The sequence below is a fragment of the Peromyscus eremicus genome, chromosome 3, assembly GCF_949786415.1.
Source record: "Peromyscus eremicus chromosome 3, PerEre_H2_v1, whole genome shotgun sequence".
Classification (NCBI taxonomy): domain Eukaryota; kingdom Metazoa; phylum Chordata; class Mammalia; order Rodentia; family Cricetidae; genus Peromyscus; species Peromyscus eremicus.
Window position 1 is genome coordinate 82,787,216 of NC_081418.1, and position 20,154 is coordinate 82,807,369.

Genomic DNA, 20,154 nt, shown 5'->3' on the forward strand with positions numbered 1-20,154 from the left:
ATATGTGTGTATCTATGTATGTATATGTGTGTATGTATATGTATGTGTTGAGTATGGGGGTGTGTCTGTATGTATGACATAGACAGATAAAAGTAGAAGAAGAACTAGGGAAGAAAAGATAGCAGGAAAGGGAAGGAGGAATGGGAAAGGTTAGTGCATAGGGTCAAAATATGATATACTGGAAAAATATTGCTTTTAAGAAAATTGTGTACAGTGACTTAACATCAATAAAATATTTTAAGTGTCAGCAAGATGGATCAGATGGCAAAGACACTTGACACCAAGCCTGATGACAAACCTGAGCTTGATCCCAGACCCAAACAACAAAGAGATATTCAAGTCCAAGTGTCCTCTGACCTCTAGAAATATGCCTTGTCACATGTGCACCTAGAAACAAGCACACTCATATGCACATTAAAGAAAATGTAAAAAAAATGTTGAAGGAATTTATGGAAAGGAAAAGAAAAAAAAAAAACAGAAGAAATGGAGAGCAGTAAGGAAGTAAGAAAGCACTCCAGAATCTAGAATTCTAGAATCTAAGAAAGAATTCCAGAGTCTAGAAAAAAGCAGGAAACACTCTTCCACAGCCTCCAAACCAACATACAGTTTGTCATCATTGTCACTTCAGCCCACAGACTCTTATGCTGGACACCGGACTCCACAACTATAAACAGAAAAATCCCTCACATTCAAGCAAAGAATGAAAGGAAAATAATGCTGAGTTCTCCTTTGTATTATCATATAAAGGTTTTTCTTCATACCCAAAGACATAGTACACATTGAACGCATTAATTTTGCTGGGCTCTGCAAACATTTTTGTGAGTGTTCATTGATGTTCAGGCTCTCAGGCAGAAGGGGGAAGTGCGCAGGTCCAGGGCTGTGTGTGGTGCAGGCAGCTGGTGAGACTCTCAAAGGAGGTTTTTGCTGGAGGCTGAAGCACTGTGGGAGGAAAACTGTGTTCTTGCATACAGTAATAATCTGCCAGGTCTTCAGCCTGGACACTGCTGATGGTGAGAGTGAAATCTGTCCCAGACCCACTGCCTGTGAAGCGATCAGGGACCCCAGTGTCCCGAGTGGATGCCCAGTAGATCAGGAGTTTAGGAGACTGCCCTGGTTTCTGCTGGTACCAGTTCAAGTAGTTCTTCTGGTCATCACTGTCTAAAAGACTCTGACTGGACTTGCAGCTAATGGTGACCTTCTCTCCTACTGACACAGCCAGGGAGGATGGAGACTGGGTCATCGTGATATCTGCACAGGCACCTGCCATATGGAAGAGCAATGATCATGTGTAATAAAAAAAAAAACTACAGAATTCAATACAGGTGAAATTTCTCATTTAATGTTCTTATAATGCCATATTGTCAGAGTATTATTGCATAAAAAATATTACACCCTGGCACACATTGTAAATTTTCTATATACAAAGAAGTAACTCTAAAATGATTATAATACTTTAAAATTTCTCACCAGACACCCAGAGCAGCAGGGACAGAAGGACCTGGGTCTGCAACTCCATCTTCCTCCCCATGTCTGTCCGATGCTGCTCACTTCTCACTGTAAAGCGCTGGTTTATAAATTCTGAGCAGCTGGTCTAGGCTGGAGAGGCCCATGCAAAGCAGTCAGCAAATACAAAGGCGGATGCCTGAGCAGTGTGTGTGACAGTGGCTGGTGTCAATCATCAGGCAAATATACCAACATAAAGAGCATGAGAAATCCTTGAAAGATATTGGCTTACAGCTCTCCAACAGAAATCTACTAGGATCTCTAATAGATGCTTTGGTTAAAATCCAAGACATATTTAAATCAGGTGACTTGTGCAGAAACATTAGGAAAGCTATATGAGATTGACAGTCCTGGGGAAATGATATGTTCAAAAAATTACAACAAATTAGGTAACATAGTGTAAGTAAATATGCAATGAAAGAAAGGAAGGATGGAAGGAAGAAGAGGAAAGCCCAAAAAAAGAGAGAACTAATGCTCATTATTTTCATTATTTCATTATCTCCCCTTTCCAAAGCAGCTCTTACAGTAAGGACAGTGAACAGTGCCTCAGACATTTGGACTCCAGTTTCCAGGCCAAACATGGAAAAGAGATGTAAAGAGAAGCCCATAATCATTCTTTGGTGATCCTGGGGCATTAATTTAAACCTGATGTCAGAGCAACTTTAATCTCGAAGCAAAGGTAAACCCAACAGACACTAACATGCATCCTCCCTACAACTTCAGGAGACAGAAAGAGGGTTCTAAATTGGAGTGGAATGAAATAAACAAGATTTCTTCCAGAAGTCATGGAAGGCCAACACTGCCAACAGTATTTACTCCAGAAATGCATATTCTAGGATAATTTAGAAATTAGAAGTATTTAACTGGGTTAAGATGGTCTTGCTGACAGAGTGAAGAGGGGGAAACACTTCCCAGAAGGGGACACAGCCATCCTAAATCAAGCAACAATTTTACAGAAACCAATAGAACACACCATCAGAGATTGTTGCCATCCAAAGGAAAAAAAATATTTGAATATGAATGAAAATCAATAGCAATAATAGAAATCACAGAATCTGCCTGGACTTCAGGTTAGTGGACTCTAAGAGCATATATATGAAATAAATTATAAACCCAGTAATATGTATAAAGTACAAAAATAAATAAATAAATAAATAAATAAATAAATAAATAAATAAATAAAATATCATGGCAAAGAGTCAAAATTCACATCTGTAATCACAGAAATATGGAGAAAGAAGCAGGAGCATGGGGTGTTTGAGGCCAACTATGGGTACATAGAAAGTTCTAGGCTGGTCTATTCTATGCATGGAGACAATCTCTAAAAAAAATATACATACTATTAATCAACTGGTTACAAAGCAGCTTATGGCATTTGATATACAAAACAAAGTAATTATCTGACATTAACATTTAAGTATTAAGACAAGAATATTTTTATTAAGAGACTTTCTATTTGTTTTACATATCCACAGATTCCCCCGTCCTCCCTCTTCTAAGAAAGCTTTTAAGTAACTTGCACTTACCTTTTATTTTGCATTAATTATATACACTTACCTTTCATGTACAAAATATTAATTATTTCTGATGAGCATTTTGAGATCTCCTCTGTAAACTCTTATCACACCATCTTAAGAAACAGACAATTGTATATAGGAAGGGTACTGATCTTTTTTAGTTGATCTTGTATCCTGCTATGTTGCTGAAGGTGTTTATAAGCTGTAGCAGTTCCTTGGTGGAATCTTTGGGGTCACTCAAGTATACTATCATGTCATCTGCAAATAGGGAAAGCTTGACTTCTTCCTTTCCAATTTGTATCCCTTTAATCTCTTTATGTTGTCTTATTGCTCTGGCTAGAACTTCAAGTACTATATTGAATAAGTATGGGGAGAGCAGACAGCCTTGCCTTGTTCCTGATTTTAGTGGAATTGCTTTGAGTTTCTCTCCATTCAATTTGATGTTGGCTGTTGGCTTGCTATAAATTGCCTTTATTATGTTTAGGTATGTTCCCTGTATTCCTGATAACTCCAAGACCTTTATCATGAAGGGGTGTTGGATTTTGTCAAATGCCGTTTCTGCATCTAGTGAGATGATCCTGTGGTTTTTTTCTTTGAGTTTGTTTATATGGTGTATTACATTGACAGACTTTCGTATGTTGAACCACCCTTGCATCCCTGGGATGAAGCCTACTTGATCATGGTGGATAATTGTTTTGATGTGTTCTTGGAGTCTGTTTGCCAGTATTTAATTGAGTATATTTCCATCAATGTTCATAAGGGAGATCGGTCTGTAGTTCTCTTTCTTTGCTGTATCCTTGTTTGGTTAGGTTCATATCAGCATTGTTTGTAATAGCCAGAACATGGAAACAACCTAGATGCCCTTCAACTGAAGAATGGATAAACAAAATGTGGTACATATACACAATGGAATACTACTCAGCAGAGAAAAACAATGACATCATGAGGTTTGCAGGCAAACCGATGGATCTAGAAAAAATCATCCTGAGTAAGGTAACCCAGACTCAGAAAGACAAACATGGTATGTACTCACTCATAGCAGGATACTAGATGTGGAACAAGGATGACTGGACTGCTACTCACATCACCAGGGAGGCTACCTGGAAAACAGGACCCCAAGAAAGACATGGGGATCACCCAATGATGGAGAAATTGATGAGATATACATGAACAATCTGGACATGAGTGGGGGTAATGAAGGGCAAGGGTGGAGGGAAAGAGGGCTTGGGGGAGCGGGAGATCCCAGCTGGATCAACAACAGAGAGGGAGAACAAGGAAGAGGAGACCATGGTAAATGAAGACCACATGAGAATAGGAAAAAGCAAAGTACTAGAGAGGCCTACAGAAATCCACAAAGATACCCCTACAATAGACTGCTGGCAATGGTCGAGAGACAGCCCAAACTGACCTACTCTGGTGATGGGATGGCCAAACACCCTAATTGTCGTGCTAGAAACCCCATCCAATGACTGAGGGAACTGGATGCAGAGATCCATGGCTAGGCCCCGGGTGGAGCTCCGGGAGTCCAATTAGTGAGAAAGAGGAGGGTTTATATGAGCGAGAATTGTTGAGATCAAGGTTGGATAAAGCACAGGGACAAATAGCCAAACAAATGGAAACACATGAACTATGAACCAATGGCTCGGGGGGGGGGGGGCGGGCAACGGGATCAGGCCCTCTGAATGGGTGAGATAGTCCATTGGCTTGATCTCTTTGGGAGGCATCCAGGCAGTGGGACTGGGTCCTGTGCTCATTGCATGAGTTGGCTGTTTGAAACCTGGAGCTTATACAGGGTCGCTTGGCTAGGCCTGGGAGGAGGGGACTGGACTTGCCTGGACTGAGTCTACCAGGTTGATCTCAGTCCTTGGGGGAGGCTTTGCCCTGGAGGAAGTGGGAATAGGAGGTATGTTAGGGGGAAGAGGAGGGGGGCGGGTGGGGGGAGAACAAAGGAATCCATGGCTGATATGTAGAACTGAATTGTATTGTAAAATAAAATAAAATAAAAAATCTAGATGGGGCAGAACTAAGATTGGGCAGAATTAAGATAGAACTTAGAGGGGACAACAGTTATAGGTAGAGACAAATCAGGCAAGAAAGGAGCTAGGGGATGAGAGCAGAACAGAAGCTGTGTAGAAAGAGAACTGACACAGAATAATAAAGTATATGGACTAAGGAGTTCTGTGTACATGGATTCATTTCTTTTCATCAAAGATTAAATTATCAGCTGTTTGTATATTCTTCCCGGACCCTGGAAAGGGACTATCAAGGGGCCGGGCAACCCTAGTCACCAATAGAACCTGCTCATAATGTCATCTCTAATGTGATTCGTTAATGGTTTGTGGTAAAATATACTATCATGTATGTTCTTTTTCCTGTTTGCTGAGGGCACTTAATTCTGACATGTTACTCTAGTGATGTCCACATATGGTTGTGTAGTGGATCCATGTTTTTCAAACACTGTCCCAAAAGTGGCACATTTTCATCTGTTTTTCAATGAGGTCACACCGTTCAGAGGTCCAACTAAAACTCTTGCTGTGTTTACTTCCTCTGCAGCAGCGACTGGCACATCTAGTTCACCTTCCACAGAACCTCTAGTAAGGAGTCTAATTTTGTGCAGAACTCATCCAGCTCCCGATTCTTTAGCTGTGCAAGTCTCTTCCATTTCTCAACTCCTTTGTTGTGCTCAGTTTCTACTACTTGGTGTGTTTGCTGTATTATCTGTTGGAGTTCCTGCTCTCCCTGCTTATGCTCCATCTCCATCTGCCCCATCATCCTTTCTAAGCCCATAAAAGGTTTCATCTCTGATGTATGGTTTCCATTATCTTCGTTGAATTCTCCCAAGAGTTTTGTAATCTGTCCTGTAGGATTTCTTTTTCAACTCGAGAAAGGCAAGAATTCTTGTTTACCCTACAGATCATTAACTTGACCTTGAAAATGTTTTATAAGCACCTCTTGAGTTGTGATTTTGTGATGCAGTTTGTCTATTTTGGAAGAGGAATTTTCTAATCCATTTTTGTAAAGGAGTTTCTCTGTTTCTCTCTCATGAGATGCTTTGAGGGGCTCAATGTGTACAGCAGCAGCATCCTTGACCCTTTTCATGGAGTGTTCAAATTGCTGTATTGTATTGTATTCAGATTCCATCCTCAGCATACTTCTCTCTGAAGTCATACTGTGTAGCTCATTTCTCAATCTGTAGTTTTTTTCATAAAGCCTCTGAAATATGGGGATCAGTAAAGGCATGTCAGTGGTACAGTTTGGCATGTAGGGTTCCAGGGAAAGAGTTGGCATTTCCTCTATTTGGTTGCCAAACTTCTTCCTTCAGCCTTTTGGCAGAAGGTTCCTCTCTGATCCCGAGGCTATACCTGGACACCATCATTCTTCTCTCCTTCTGCAGCCTCTCCACAGTTTTCAACAGGTCTTGTATCTTTCTCCCTTTTCTCCCAGTTGTTAGTCGAGTCTTTCCAGCTGTGCTTTAGCATGTTCCTGCTCTACCTGGAATTCTATGGACTACAGGTTCTGATCCTCCTTGCCATTCTTCTTGTGATCTAACTTAGCATTTTCATGCTTAAGAACATCTATTTCTTGAGTTAATCTTGTATCTGGCTCCATTATTGAAGGTGTTTATCAGTTGTAGGAGTTCCCTGGTAGAATTTTTGGGGTCACTTATGTATACCATCATATCATCTACAGGACTGGACAAGGCTCTCTGGGTAAACAAGACAGTTGTGTAGCTTGATCTGCTTAAGGGGACCCCTATGGGGAGATACCTCAAACAGCCTTGAGACAGGTGGAGGGGCTTGGACCTGCCTCTACTGAATGTACCAGGTTCTGCTGACTCCCCATAGGAGACCTTGCCTTATCTGAGGAAAGAATGGGGTGGGCTGGGGGGAATGCTGAGGGGAGGGACAAGAGAAGAGAGAAGGATCTGTGGTTGGTATGTAAAATGAATAAAAAAATCTTAACTAAAAAAATGTTAAATATTTTTAAAATTAAAAAACAACATGTGGATGTATATTATAAATGCAAGACTTTCAAAGTGCATTTGAAATAATAAAACCAAGAACCTAAACAAAAGAAAACTGTGTACAATGAGTTTACATCAATAAGAGATTTTAAGGGCCAGCAAGATCGCTCATATGCCAAAAGCACTTGCTACTAAGCCTGATAACAAACCTGAGCTTGATCCTCAGAACCCAAATATCAAAGAGACAATCAAGTCAAGTGTCTTCTGACCTCTAGAAACATGACATGTTACATGTGCAACTAGAAACATGCACACTCATGTAGAGATGAAAGTAATTAATTAACTAAGTGTAATAAAAAGTTAAAAGAATTTATGGAAAGGAAAAGAAAAGACAGAAGAAATGGACACCAGTAAGGAGGACAGAAAGCCCTCCAGAATCTAGAAAGAGCAGGAAACACTCTTGCCAAAGCCGGCAACAGAAATATAGTTTGTCATAATCGTCACTTCAGCCTCTAGACTCTTATGATGGACACCAGGACTATAAAAAGATAAATCCCCCATAGTCAAGCAACAGAGTTTATGCTAATGTGTTACAGAACAAATAGAAAGATAATACTGAGTTCTCCTTTGTATTATCATATACAAGTTTTTCATACCAAAAGACATAAGAGATATTGAACTCATCATATTTTTCTGGGCTCTGCAAATGTTTTCATAACTGTTTCAGGCACACTGGCTCTCAGCCAAAAGGGGGAAGTGTGCAGGTCCAAGACTGTGTGTTCTGTAGGCAGCTGGTGAGACTCTCAGAGGAGGTTTTTATTGGAGGCTGAAGCACTGTGGGAGGATAGCTATAATGCTGCTGACAGTAGTAATCTGCCAGGTCTTCAGCCTGGACACTGCTGATGGTGAGAGTGAAATCTGTCCCAGACCCACTGCCTGTGAAGCGATCAGGGACCCCAGTGTGCCGAGTGGATGCATAGTAGATCAGCAGTTTAGGAGATTGCCCTGGTTTCTGCTGGTACCAGTTCAAGTAGTTCTTCTGGTTTTCACTGTATAAAAGACTCTGACTGGACTTGCAGCTGATGGTGACCTTCTCTCCCGCTGACACAGCCAGGGATGATGGAGACTGGGTCATCACGATATCTGCACAGGCACCTTCAATCAGGAAAACAAGTGATCATGCATAATAAAAAATCCCCACAGTATTCAATACAGATGAAATTTGTCATTTAATGTCCTTGTAATGCCATATTGTCAGAGTATTATTTTTAAAAACTACTACCCCCTGGCAACATTGTAAATTTCTTATATACAATGAAGTGACTGTGAAAAGGTGAAAAGATTATAATACTTTTAAATTTCTCACCAGACACCCAGAGCAACAGGGATATGAGGACCTGGGTCTGTGACTCCATCCTGCTCCCCATGCTTGTCTGATGCAGCTCTGTTCTCACTGAAAAGGCCTGGTTTATAAATTCTGAGCAGCTGGGCTGGGCTTGAGGGGCCCATGCAAAGCAGTCAGCAAATACAAATGCAGATGCCTGGGCAGTGTGTGTGAGAGTGACTGGTGTCAATCAACAGGCAAATGTACCATCAAAAGAACATTTGAAATCACTGAAAGATTTTGGCTTACAGCTCTCCAACAGAAATCTACTAGGATCTCTGATAGAAGCCTTGGTTAAAATGGAAGACATATTTAAATCAGGTTACTTTTGCAGAAACATTAGGAGAGCTATCTCAAATTGACAGTCCTAGGGAAATGATACAACAACAAACTAGGAAACATACAGTAAGAAAATGCACAATAAAAGAAAGGAAGGATGGAATGAAGAGAAGAGGAAAAAAATGAGAGAAATAATGCTACTTATTTTCATTATCTCCCATCTCATAAGCAACTCCTTTTTATTGAATTTTTTATTTATTTTACATACCAACCAGAGTTTCCCCTCCCTACTCTCATCTTTTCCATCTCCCAACTCCTTTCTACCCCCTCATCCACTCCTCAGAAAGGACCCTAGCTGTGGGTCTTGAGTCCATGGGCTCCCATGACCTCAGGTCAGATGTCTTCGTGGTTTTTCCTGTCATGATCTTGAACACCCTTCCTCATATAATACCTCCTCCCTTGTTCAACTAGACTCCCTGAGCTTGGCTCAGTGCTCAGCTGTGGATTTCTGCATCTGCTTCCATCAGTTCCTGGATGAGGTTCTACAGTGACAGGGTAGTCTCCAATCTGATTCCAGGAAAGGCCACTTCAGGCACCCTCTCCATTATTGCTAGGAGTCTTAGCTGAAGTCATTCTTGTGGATTCCTGGGAGTTTCCATGGCACCATGTTTCTCCCTAACTGCGTAATGGCCTTCTCTATCAAGATATCTCTTTCACTACTCTCCCCATCTGCCCCACCCCCAACTCGACCATCCCAATTCCTCATGTTCCCATTCCCCATGCCCTCCCCTCTACCCACTCCCTTGCCCCAGTTTTCCCAGAAGAACTCATCTATTTCTCCATCCCAGGGAAATCCATGCATCCCTCTTTGTGTCCTCCTTGTTACCTAGCCTCTCTGGGGCTATGGATTACAGCCTGGTTATCCTTTGCTTTATATCTAACGTCCACTTAGGAATGAGTATATATGGTGTTTATCTTTCTGGGTCTCAGTTACCTCACTAAGGATGATTTTTTTCTAGTTCCATCCATTTTCCCGAAATCTTCATGACATCATTGTCTTTTACAACTGAATAATACTCCATTGTGTAAATGTACCACTTTATTCTTCAGTTGAGGGGAATCTAGGTTGTTTCTAGGTTCTGGCTATTATGAATAATGCTGCTATGAACACAGTTCAGCAAGTGTCCTTGTGGTATGATTGAGCATCCTTTGGGTATATGCCTAAGACTGGCATAGGTGGGCTTGAGGTAGACTGATTTTCAATTTTCTGAGAAACTGTCATACTGATTTCCAAAGTGACTGTCAAGTTTCCACTCCCACAAGCAGTGGAGGAGCGTTCCCCTTGGTCAACATCCTCTCCAACATAAGCTGTCATCAGTTTTTTTATCTTATTTTGATCTTAGCCATTCTGATAGGTGTAAGGTAGTATCTCAGAGTCATTTTGATTTGTATTTCCCTGATAAGTAAGGATGTTGAGCAATTCCTTAAATATCTTTGAACCATTTGAGATTTCTCTGTTAAGAATTCTCTTTTTAGAACTGTACCCCATTAGTTAATTGGATTATTTGGTATTTTGATGTCTATTTCTTGAGTTCTTTATATATTTTGGAGATTAGCTTTCTGTCAGATGTGGGGTTGGTGAATGTCTTTTCCCATTCTGTAGGCTGCCATTTTGTCTTATTGTCCATTTCCTTTGCCTTACAGAAGCTTTTCAGTTTCAAGAGGTCCTATATTAATTGTCAATCTCAGTGTCTACACTACTGGTGCAGGAAGTGAATCAATGAATTCAAGTCTATTTTCCACATTCTCTTCTATCAGGTTCAGGGCATGCAGGACCAGAGAATTGGCACCCACCATCAGGTGTTGATCCACATAGACCCAATAAAGCTTAAAGAGTATTCTTAATGCACAGAAAAGGAGCCACACTGGGCTTCCTGGTCTTGCAGTGTCATGCCAGCAGCCGCACAGAGTGTGTCTTCCAACAGCCGCCTGCAAGATGGAGCTGGCTGCCAGCCCCCATGAGCTAATCAGCATGGTGGGCTCTCACAGTCTCTCCCATAATCTGTGGTACAGAAACGCTTCTTCCAGCCACTGCTGCTGCCTACAGGCTTGAGAGCACAGCGGAAGGCTCTAGAATACAACTTCACACTACCTAATACTGCTTCCCAGAGAGAGTGGTAAAAGTAACTCCAACATGTTGAAAAGCCAAGCCTACAGCTGCGGCTGCTGTTTTGGTCCTAGCCACACTGCATTTTACAACAATGGTCAGAAGGAATAGACAATCATAAAAAAGAAATATATTCTTTTAAAATAATAAAACGAAGTCCTTAAAAAGGAGAATAAAGTAATATAAAAAAATAAGACACATAGCCGGGCGGTGGTGGCGCACGCCTTTAATCCCAGCACTCAGGAGGCAGAGGCAGGTGGATCTCTGTGAGTTCGAGGCCAGCCTGGTCTACAGAGCGAGATCCAGGAAAGGCGCAAAGCTACACAGAGAAACCCTGTCTCGAAAAAACCAAAAAAAAAAAAATAATAAATAAGACACATAAAGATGGAAACTACACAGAGAATCTGGATTATATTGTGTTTGGGATTTTTAACTGCAGAAAGACGTTTGATTGTATGGGCTATTTAGTTAAAACCATATGTGTATGTTATAGGTATCTTGACTTCAAAATTCACGTCTAAGGATGCATTGCTTTAGAAAAGAGGTTCTGCTTTTGTTTCCACAGAGATGAGGACAGATAGATTATTTCCAGGCTAATATGATTTGATCAGCCAAGACCCCCTGAAAGATCGATACAGCCTGACAGACTACTACAGCCAAGATTTAACTATAATTCTTAATTTTCTCAGAATCTCCAAAGACTGCCAGTGCCCCCAAACACCAGGAATTAGTATGAGAAGCTATGCCCAAATTCCCAAAATATTGTTTATAAATGTTTATTTTTATTTAAAGGAGGTTGATTATAAATACAATCTCTTTCTAAAGAAAAAAAGGGGGATATAGATATGATAGGATAAAAGGGTAGATTATTGAATCTACTTTTAAAGAGCAAAAACTTGTTTAAAATGTTTTACATTGTTATTGATTTTAGTTTATTGATACAAATTTAAAGTTAATTTTGTTACACTGTATATATATTTCTACTCTTGTTTAAGGTGTTATATTTATGCAATTCATTTAATATTGTAATTTATAATTAAGAAATACAGATTAATAATTAGTCATCTATGAAAATCAAACTTACAGTCATGTTAATTAAGTTTTCTAGGTATACATAGATATATTTCAATTATGTATGTAATCTTCCAACACTTCGAATATGGTATTTAAAATGTTTCAAGAACTTCAACTTTTCTGGACATTGAGATATGTCTGTTCCTGGTAGCACCAATCTACTTCAGAGAAGATGATGGGCATCAAAGAAACTCCATTTGAAGTTTGCTTTCTTTATGGCAAGAATCTGCTCTTCCTTGCTTGCCATGAGACTTGTCCACCACATGTGACTTGCCCTTGTGACTGTACATTTTCCTCATATGACGTCTCAAAACCCTCAGTGTATAAATTGCATGATGCGCTGAATAAAATGGTCTATTACATGAAAAAAAAGAATCTGCTCTTGCCTGGACTGCTTGACAATATGTTGTATAAACTGGATATGCAGGACTCATAGGAAGATGACCACTGAACTTTGCAAGGTGAGATAATCCTTCAGGTTCCTGCTTTGCAAAAGAAACTGCCAGACATTCCACAGGACACAGGGAAAAATGACAGATGAACTTTGCAAGAATGGGTGGAAGAGCCCTTAAAATATCCTGAATCTCACTGAAAACTGTCCCAGATACTCTAGGCATATAGGCTAAAGATAGATGCCCCAACATTACAGTGGAAATATGAATGACTGTCCAGGCAGCCAAATGTCTCTGTAATTTCTAAAATTATGGAAGTTGCTTGCAATGCACTTCCTGTTTATTTAGGTAATATTATATCCTTCTGGGGTATTTGATGTACTTGAAAACTAGATAGTTATAATTTTTCTTGGTTATGACAAAAGATAAATTAGATATGAAACTTTAGACTCACAAATATAGGATAGATGATAAAATATTTTCTTTAATTTTGCCAAATAAGAATAGACAAAATATTGTAACTATAATTCTTTCTTGATAACTATTTTGTTATATGTAATTTTACTATATTAAAATTAAAACCTTCTTTTTTTGATTAGACAGAAAAGGGGAAGTGCTGTAGGATGTCTTTCTGTTTGCTGTGAATGTGTGTTACTCTGATTGGTTGATAAATGAAGCTGCATTGGCCTATGGCAGGTCAGGATAAGATTAGGTGGTACATTCAAACTGAAGATGAGACAAAGAAGGGTGGAGTTGAGGGAGATGCCAGCCTGCCACTCAAGGAGAAACAAGATACCAGCAGACAAGTAACTCCATGAACACATGGCAAAATATATAGAGAGATTAATAGAAATGGGTTGAATTAAGTTATAAGAGCTAGCTAACAAGCACCTGACCCTTAGGTCATACAGTTTGTAAATAATATAAGCCTCTGTATGTTTGCTTGGGACCAAGCAGCTGTGGGATGTGGGTGGGAGAGATTCATTCCAACTGCAGGGCTAGGCTAGACCTGAGAAACTTCCGGCTACAGAGCCTCTGCAATGGGGCACTTCTGTGAGATTGCAGAGAGCAAAATCATGCTTTATCAACAGCCTGTGTTTGGAGGGGTGGGATTTCCATGGGAACCCCTTGGCCAAAAGCTCAATTGAATGCAACCTAGTCCTACCACTGGAAGCCTCACTTGGCTACAAGTGATGGACATATCCCCCAATACAACAGTCCTCATTCTGCTCACCTCCATAGATTCCAGGAAGTTTCCACTCTAGTAGGTTTTCAAACACTCCCAAGGGGATCCCAATTCCAGCCATGTCTCCCCACCATCTCTCCCTTCAACTCATCTCTGCCACAACTGATTCCACTGCTCCTGACCATAAAATCCATTCTATTTCCCACTACCAGAGAGATCCATGCACTCACCCTAGACCTCTATTTTTACCTACTTTTCTTGGGTCTACAAGTTGTATTTTGGTTATCATTTGTTTAGAGGCTAATGTCTCCTTGTATATGAACATATAACATATTAAACAGAATATGAACGTGATTAGTTAGCACATTTTTTACACAGGAGCACAAAATACTTTCCTTTAAAAACATTAAGCTTTATTAATTGATATGAAATATAAAGACTGGAAGGCAGAATCTGCTGACACAGAATTATATCCAACATCAGAGTGGAGGGAGATTGTTCAGTTTCCACAATTGGAAATCGATACAGAGACTTCAGAGGGAGATGTGACCCCAGAAACAAGGGTAAGAATGATCACGTTTTCCTGCCTTTGTAGATTTTAAGTATATAAAGACCATATGTGTATGTGTGTGTATATGAGTTCATGTGTGTATATATGAATTCATGTATGTATGTATGTGTGAATATATGCATATGTATGTGGATATGCATGTATCTATGTATGTATGTGTATGATGTATATGTGCATATGTTTATATATATATATGTGTGTGTATATATATATATATATATATATATATGATGGATGGGTGGGTGTGGGTGTGTATGAGAGACACAGATAAAAGTAGAAGAGAGACTAGGGAAGAAGAGATAGCAGGAGAGGATAGAAATAGGGAAGGCTCGTGCATATGGTCAAAATATATGACATACTGGAAAAACATTGCTTTTAAGAAAATTGTGTCCAATGAATTTACATCAATAAAATATTTTAAAGGAAAGCAAGATGGATCAGATGACAAAGACACTTGCCAGCAAGCCTGATATCAAACCTGAGTTTGATCCCCAGAACCCAAATGACAAAGAGAAAAGTCTGCTGCAGAATATTAATTAAAGATGTGTTACATTTGTTTATGCTGTGGAGTATTTCTTTAATGACACAAAGATGTGGTGCATTCTTTTATGTTGCATTTGTTTGACTCTGTAAACCTATGTTACTTTGCCTGTCTAAAACATCTTGTTGGTCTAATGAAGACCTGAATAGCAAATAGTAAGACAAGAGAAAGGATAAGTGGTGCTGGCATGCAGAGAGAATAAATAGGAGGAGAAATCTGGGAGAAGATCGAGAAACAAGAAAGAGGGGGAGAGGAAGACTCCAGGGGCCAGCCATCCAGCTACATAGCAAGGCATGGAGAAAGAAATTAAAAAGGGTATACAGAAATAGAGAAAGATAAAAGGCCAGAGGAAAAAGATAGGATAATTTAAGCTAAGAAAAGCTGGTTAGAAACAAAGTATTCATAAGTAAGAATAAGCCTCCATGTATTCATTTGGGAACTGGTGGCAGGCTCCCAAAAGACCAAAGAGTAAAAGAGTAAAAAAAAAAAAAAAAAAAAAAAACCAACAACACAAGTCCAAGTGTCCTCTGATTTCCACAGCTATGGCATGTCACATGTGCACCTAGAAACATGCACACACATACACACAGAGGTAATTAATTAAGTGTAATAAAAGTTAAAAGAATTTGTGGAAGGAAAAGAAAAAACAAAAGAAATGGTCACCAGTATGGAAGTAAGAAAGCACTCCAGAATCTAGAAAAAGCAAGAAACACTCTTTCCACAGCCTCCAACAGAAATGCAGTTTGTCATCATCATCACTTCAGCCCATAGACTCTTACGATGGACACCAGAACTCCAGAACTATAAAAAGATAATTCCCTCATAGTCAAGCAACAGAGTTTGGATAATAGGTTATAGGAAAAAATAGCAAGATAATGCTGAGTTCTCCTTTGCATTGTCATATAAAGGTTTTTCATACCAAAAACATAAGAGACATTAAACACATATTTTGCTGGGCTCTGCAAACTTTTTCGTCAATGTTTCAGGCTCACTGGCTCTCAGCCAAAAGGGGGAAGTGGAAGTGTGTAGGTCCAGGGCTGTGTGTGGTGCAGGCAGCTGCTGAGACTCTCAGAGGAGGTTTTTGTTGGAGGCTGAAGCACTGTGGGAGGAGTACTATAATACTGCTGACAGTAGTAATCTGCCAGGTCTTCAGCCTGGACACTGCTGATGGTGAGAGTGAAATCGGTCCCAGACCCACTGCCTGTGAAGCGATCAGGGACCCCAGTGTACCGAGTGTTTCCCCAGTAGATCAGCATTTTAGGAGACTGCCCTGGTTTCTGCTGGTACCAGGCCAAGTAGTGACTAGAGCCTGAAGTGAGACTCTGACTGGACTTGCAGCTGATGGTGACCTTCTCTCCTGCTGACACAGCCAGGGAGGATGGAGACTGGGTCATCACAATATCTGCACAGGCACCTGCAATCAAGAATATCAAAGATCATGCATAATAAAAAAACCTACAGAATTCAATACAGATAAAAATTTTCATTTAATGACCTTGTAATGCCATATTGTCAGAGTATTACTGCATAAATAATATTATAGCCTGACACACATTGTAAATTTTTTAAATACAAAGAAGTGACTCTAAAAAGGTTATAGTACTTTAAAATTTCTCACCAGACACCCAGAGCAGCAGGGACATGAGGACCTGGGTCCGTGACTCCATCCTGCTTCCCCTGCTTGTCTGATGCAGCTCTGTTCTCACTGAAAAGGCCTGGTTTATAAATTCTGAGCAGCTGGTCTAGGCTGGAGGAGCCCATGCAAAGCAGTCAGCAAATACAAAGGCGGATGCCTGGGCAGTGTGCGTGAGAGTGGCTGCTGTCAATCAACAGGAAAATGTACCATCACAAAGAGCATGAGCAATCACTGAAAGATATTGGCTTACAGCTCTCCAAGAGAAATCTACTAGGATCTCTAATGGATGCTTTGGTTAAAATCCAAGACATATTTAAATCATGTGACTTTTGCAGAAACATTAGGAGAGCTATATGAGATTGACAGTCCTGGGGAAATGATATGTTCAAAAAATTACAACAACAAATTAGGAATCATACAGTAAAGAAAATGTGCAATTAATGAAAGGAAGGATGGAAGGAAGAAAAGAGGAAAGCCAAAAACGAGAGAATTAATACTAATTATTTTCATTATCTCCCATCTCCAAAGCCATTCTTATAGTAAAGATAATGAACAGTACCTCAGTTATTTGTGCTCCAGTTTCTGGGCCAATAATTGAACAGAGATGCAAAGAGAAGGCCCTGATGGCTTTGTAGAAATCCTGAGTACATTAATTTAAACCCAAAATCAGAGGAACTTTTATCTCAAAGCAAAGGTAACCCCTACAGAAACTCAGGAAACAAAAATGGCTCTAAATTGGGGGGAATGGAAGGGGAATGAAACATACAAGATTTCTTCAAGAAGTCATGGCTGTAGACCAACACTGTTTATTCCAGAAATGCATATTCTAGAGTAATCTAGACATTAACAGCATTAGAACTGGGTTAAGATGGTCTTGCTGACACAGTGAATAGGAAAAAAAACCTTCCTAGAAGGGGGCACAGTCATCTTAAATCAAGTAACAATTTTACAGACACCAACAGACCTTACCATCAGAGATCATTGCCATCCAAAGGAAAACAAATGTTTGAGTATGAATGAAAAATCAGTAATAATAACATAAATCACAGAACCTGCTTGGATTTCAGGTTAGTGGTCACTGAAAGTACATATAAGAAGACATTTGTAAACCCAGTATTATGTATAAAGTGCAAAAAAAAACCGAAGAATGAATGAATGAATAAATAAATAAATAAATAAATAAATAAATAAATAAATAAATAAATAAATAAAATATCATGGCAAGGAGTCAAGATTCACATCTATAATCCCAGAACTGGGCAGACAGGAGCAGGAGCATCATGAGTTTGAGGCCAGCCTGGGGTACATAGCAAGTTCGAGGCCAGTCTAATCTATGCATGGAGACAATCTCTCCTAGACTTGTCCACACCTAGCCTCCAGCAATTTATTAAAATATGTCAGGTTTTTCTTCTCTTCCCTGCTTCCAAGAGAGAATTATGTCTTGTTATCTTGTGATTCTCTGTAACAGCCTGTGTCTGTAACCTTGGGGAGTGGCTTTTGATCTGTGACCTCCTTTCTCCTATGGGTCTAAACAGAGTTGATGATTTTACAGTTTGTTCAATTTCTTCCTTTTTGTTAAAATGGAGTGGCCTCTTCTAGGAACCTCACATGAAGAACTAGAAGCTTCAAGGCTCTGTTCCATTAACTTTTCTGAACTGGATGTACTAACTCATTGATTTCTCAAACCAGGTTTGGAATATATGGCTGTGTGTACTCTGTAGGTATGTTTATGTGTTTTGTGTGAGCTTAGTTGTTCCTATGACTGCTGGACACTCAGAGTGAGGATAAGCCACAGTGTCTGATTTTCATGAGGTATTCAGACTCTTCAAAAAAAACTTCCATTAGCACTTGAGTATTCGATTTAATTTTAAGCACCAATATCACTTTCAGCTGATGTTTTCTCTTTTTTAATATGAAAACAATTGTCTGTCCTCTTTGTTACATGCAGAACATGTGAGAGGACCACCTCCTACATAATTAAATTCTTGACTTCTAGTGGAATCATATCCTATTATGTAAAAGTAACCTCACTTTGCTTCTTGAATTTATCATTCTTCCTATAAAGAATGATGTTTTAATGGACACATTTGTCTAGTGATGTCTTCCATGTCATAACCAAAGTTGTGGAATGCTACAGTCTCTCCAAGGCTTTCTCCATTTAGTTTGTTCTTCAATGGTGCACTTTTGATCTAAAACATCAGAAGAAAGAAATCACATGCTTTAAAAACAGGTATGGTGGAGGAGCTGACAATTAAACCTGGAATGAAATGCGTTTTGTCTTTACAGCAGCTTCTGCAGAGTTAAAGGGCTGATGAAGGTGCAGCAAGAACAGTAACAGACTCTGACTGGTCCCAATAGAGAGCATCAGCACAGGGGACATTCTCATTACTCTTTTCAGTATTTCTGTCTTTGCTCTGGGCTTCTGACAAGTGATGGCTGTGGTGGTATTGTGTTCCCCAAAATACTGTGTAGCCTGATAAACTTATCTGGGGTCAGAGAACAGAAAAGCCACTAGATACTTAGGATAGACAGTGGTAGCACACACTTTTAATCCTAGCATTCCAGAGGCAGAAATCCATGTGTTCAAGGATACAACCAAGCATGGTGACTCACGCCTTTACTCCCAGAAAGCGAGACTTTAATCCCAGGGAGTGGTGGTAGAAAGCAAAAAGGTATATAAGGCATGAGGACCAGAAACTAGAAGCATTTGACTGGTTAAGCATTTGGCTAGTTAAGCTTTCAGGCTTCTAGCAGCACAGTTCAGCTGAGAGCCATTCGGAGATGAGGACACAGAGGCTTCCAGTCTGAGGAAACAAGATCAGCTGAGAAGTTGGCCAGGTGAGGTTAGCTGTGGCTTGTTCTGTCTCTCTGATCTTCCAGTGTTCACCCCAATAACTGGCCTCAGGTTTGATATAATTAATAAGACCTTTTAAGATTCCTGCTACATACAGCACTCATCATTTCTGGAAGCTCCTCGAGATTGTGTTTTACTGGAGAAAATGAGGCTTTGACTGAACACTGTTTTCTTATTTAGACTTAATGTCCAAGAGGTGGAGCCACTAACACTAATTTTACTATACAGATCACTTCCCACAGTGTGCAAAGTGACTTGAATGATTATAGAATAATCCAAGGTTATTATTCTTAAACATATCAATATTTCAAACTTCCAATTCTCACTCTTTTCTTTGAAGTAAAGTGAAGCTAGAAACACCTTAACCTGTATTTATGGGATTGTGAAGAATAAAAATCCATTTGAGTGATTAATGTTGCAGATTCTCATCCAGACATGTTCAAAACATATTAGCATGGCAATGTTGCTTTCTGTTTGTGGTGACTAATGTATATTGAAAAACATGATATTAGCTCAGAACCAGACAACAAAATAGAATAAGGGGAGAGGGTGTTAGAGCCCTACATCACTCCTCATGGATGTGCCATTGATGACCTAAAGACTTATCGTTAGACCTGAATTTTGAGATTCCTCCCACCACCCAAAATGGCATGTTGGGGAGCCAACATTTTGTCACATGGACTTGAGGGTCATTGCAGATCCAAAGGTGAAAACTCTTGTAGCTTAATAGAAACTGATTTTCACTTAGACCCTCATATTGTAAATAACATTACTAATGAATATCTAGAGTGAAAACCTCCTGAATAGTCAAATACTTTACAGGAGATGCATGACTTTGCTAATATCTTAAATTTTCACCCAAACATGCCCTTTTCAGTGACTTCCATGCTGCAGAGGAGGGAAGTGATTGTTAGAAAAGAGCATTATCTGGGACTTGGCTAGGATTTGTCTTCAAAGTTCCGCCTTGTGCGGAATTGATGGTGACTCTGAGAAGAGTAACAAAGTACAATTATCGAAGCTTCCCCGTGTTTCATAGGGAAGACAGTGCTGTTTTATCTGATTCTCTGCCCCCCCAAACCAAGCTGA

At 39.8% G+C, this 20,154-nt stretch overlaps 3 gene segments (V, D, J or C); all 3 read right to left on the reverse strand.

The window, feature by feature from the left end:
• Window positions 1-844: 844 nt before the first annotated feature.
• LOC131906413 (immunoglobulin kappa variable 4-1-like) lies at window positions 845-1,516 on the reverse strand. The segment is given in 2 exon segments: window positions 845-1,260; window positions 1,468-1,516. Coding segments are annotated over 2 exon segments (465 nt in total).
• A 6,207-nt stretch (window positions 1,517-7,723) lies between these two features.
• Window positions 7,724-8,399, reverse strand: LOC131906414 (immunoglobulin kappa variable 4-1-like). The segment is given in 2 exon segments: window positions 7,724-8,139; window positions 8,351-8,399. Coding segments are annotated over 2 exon segments (465 nt in total).
• A 7,177-nt stretch (window positions 8,400-15,576) lies between these two features.
• On the reverse strand, window positions 15,577-16,263 carry LOC131906415 (immunoglobulin kappa variable 4-1-like). The segment is given in 2 exon segments: window positions 15,577-15,992; window positions 16,197-16,263. Coding segments are annotated over 2 exon segments (465 nt in total).
• Window positions 16,264-20,154: the final 3,891 nt, after the last annotated feature.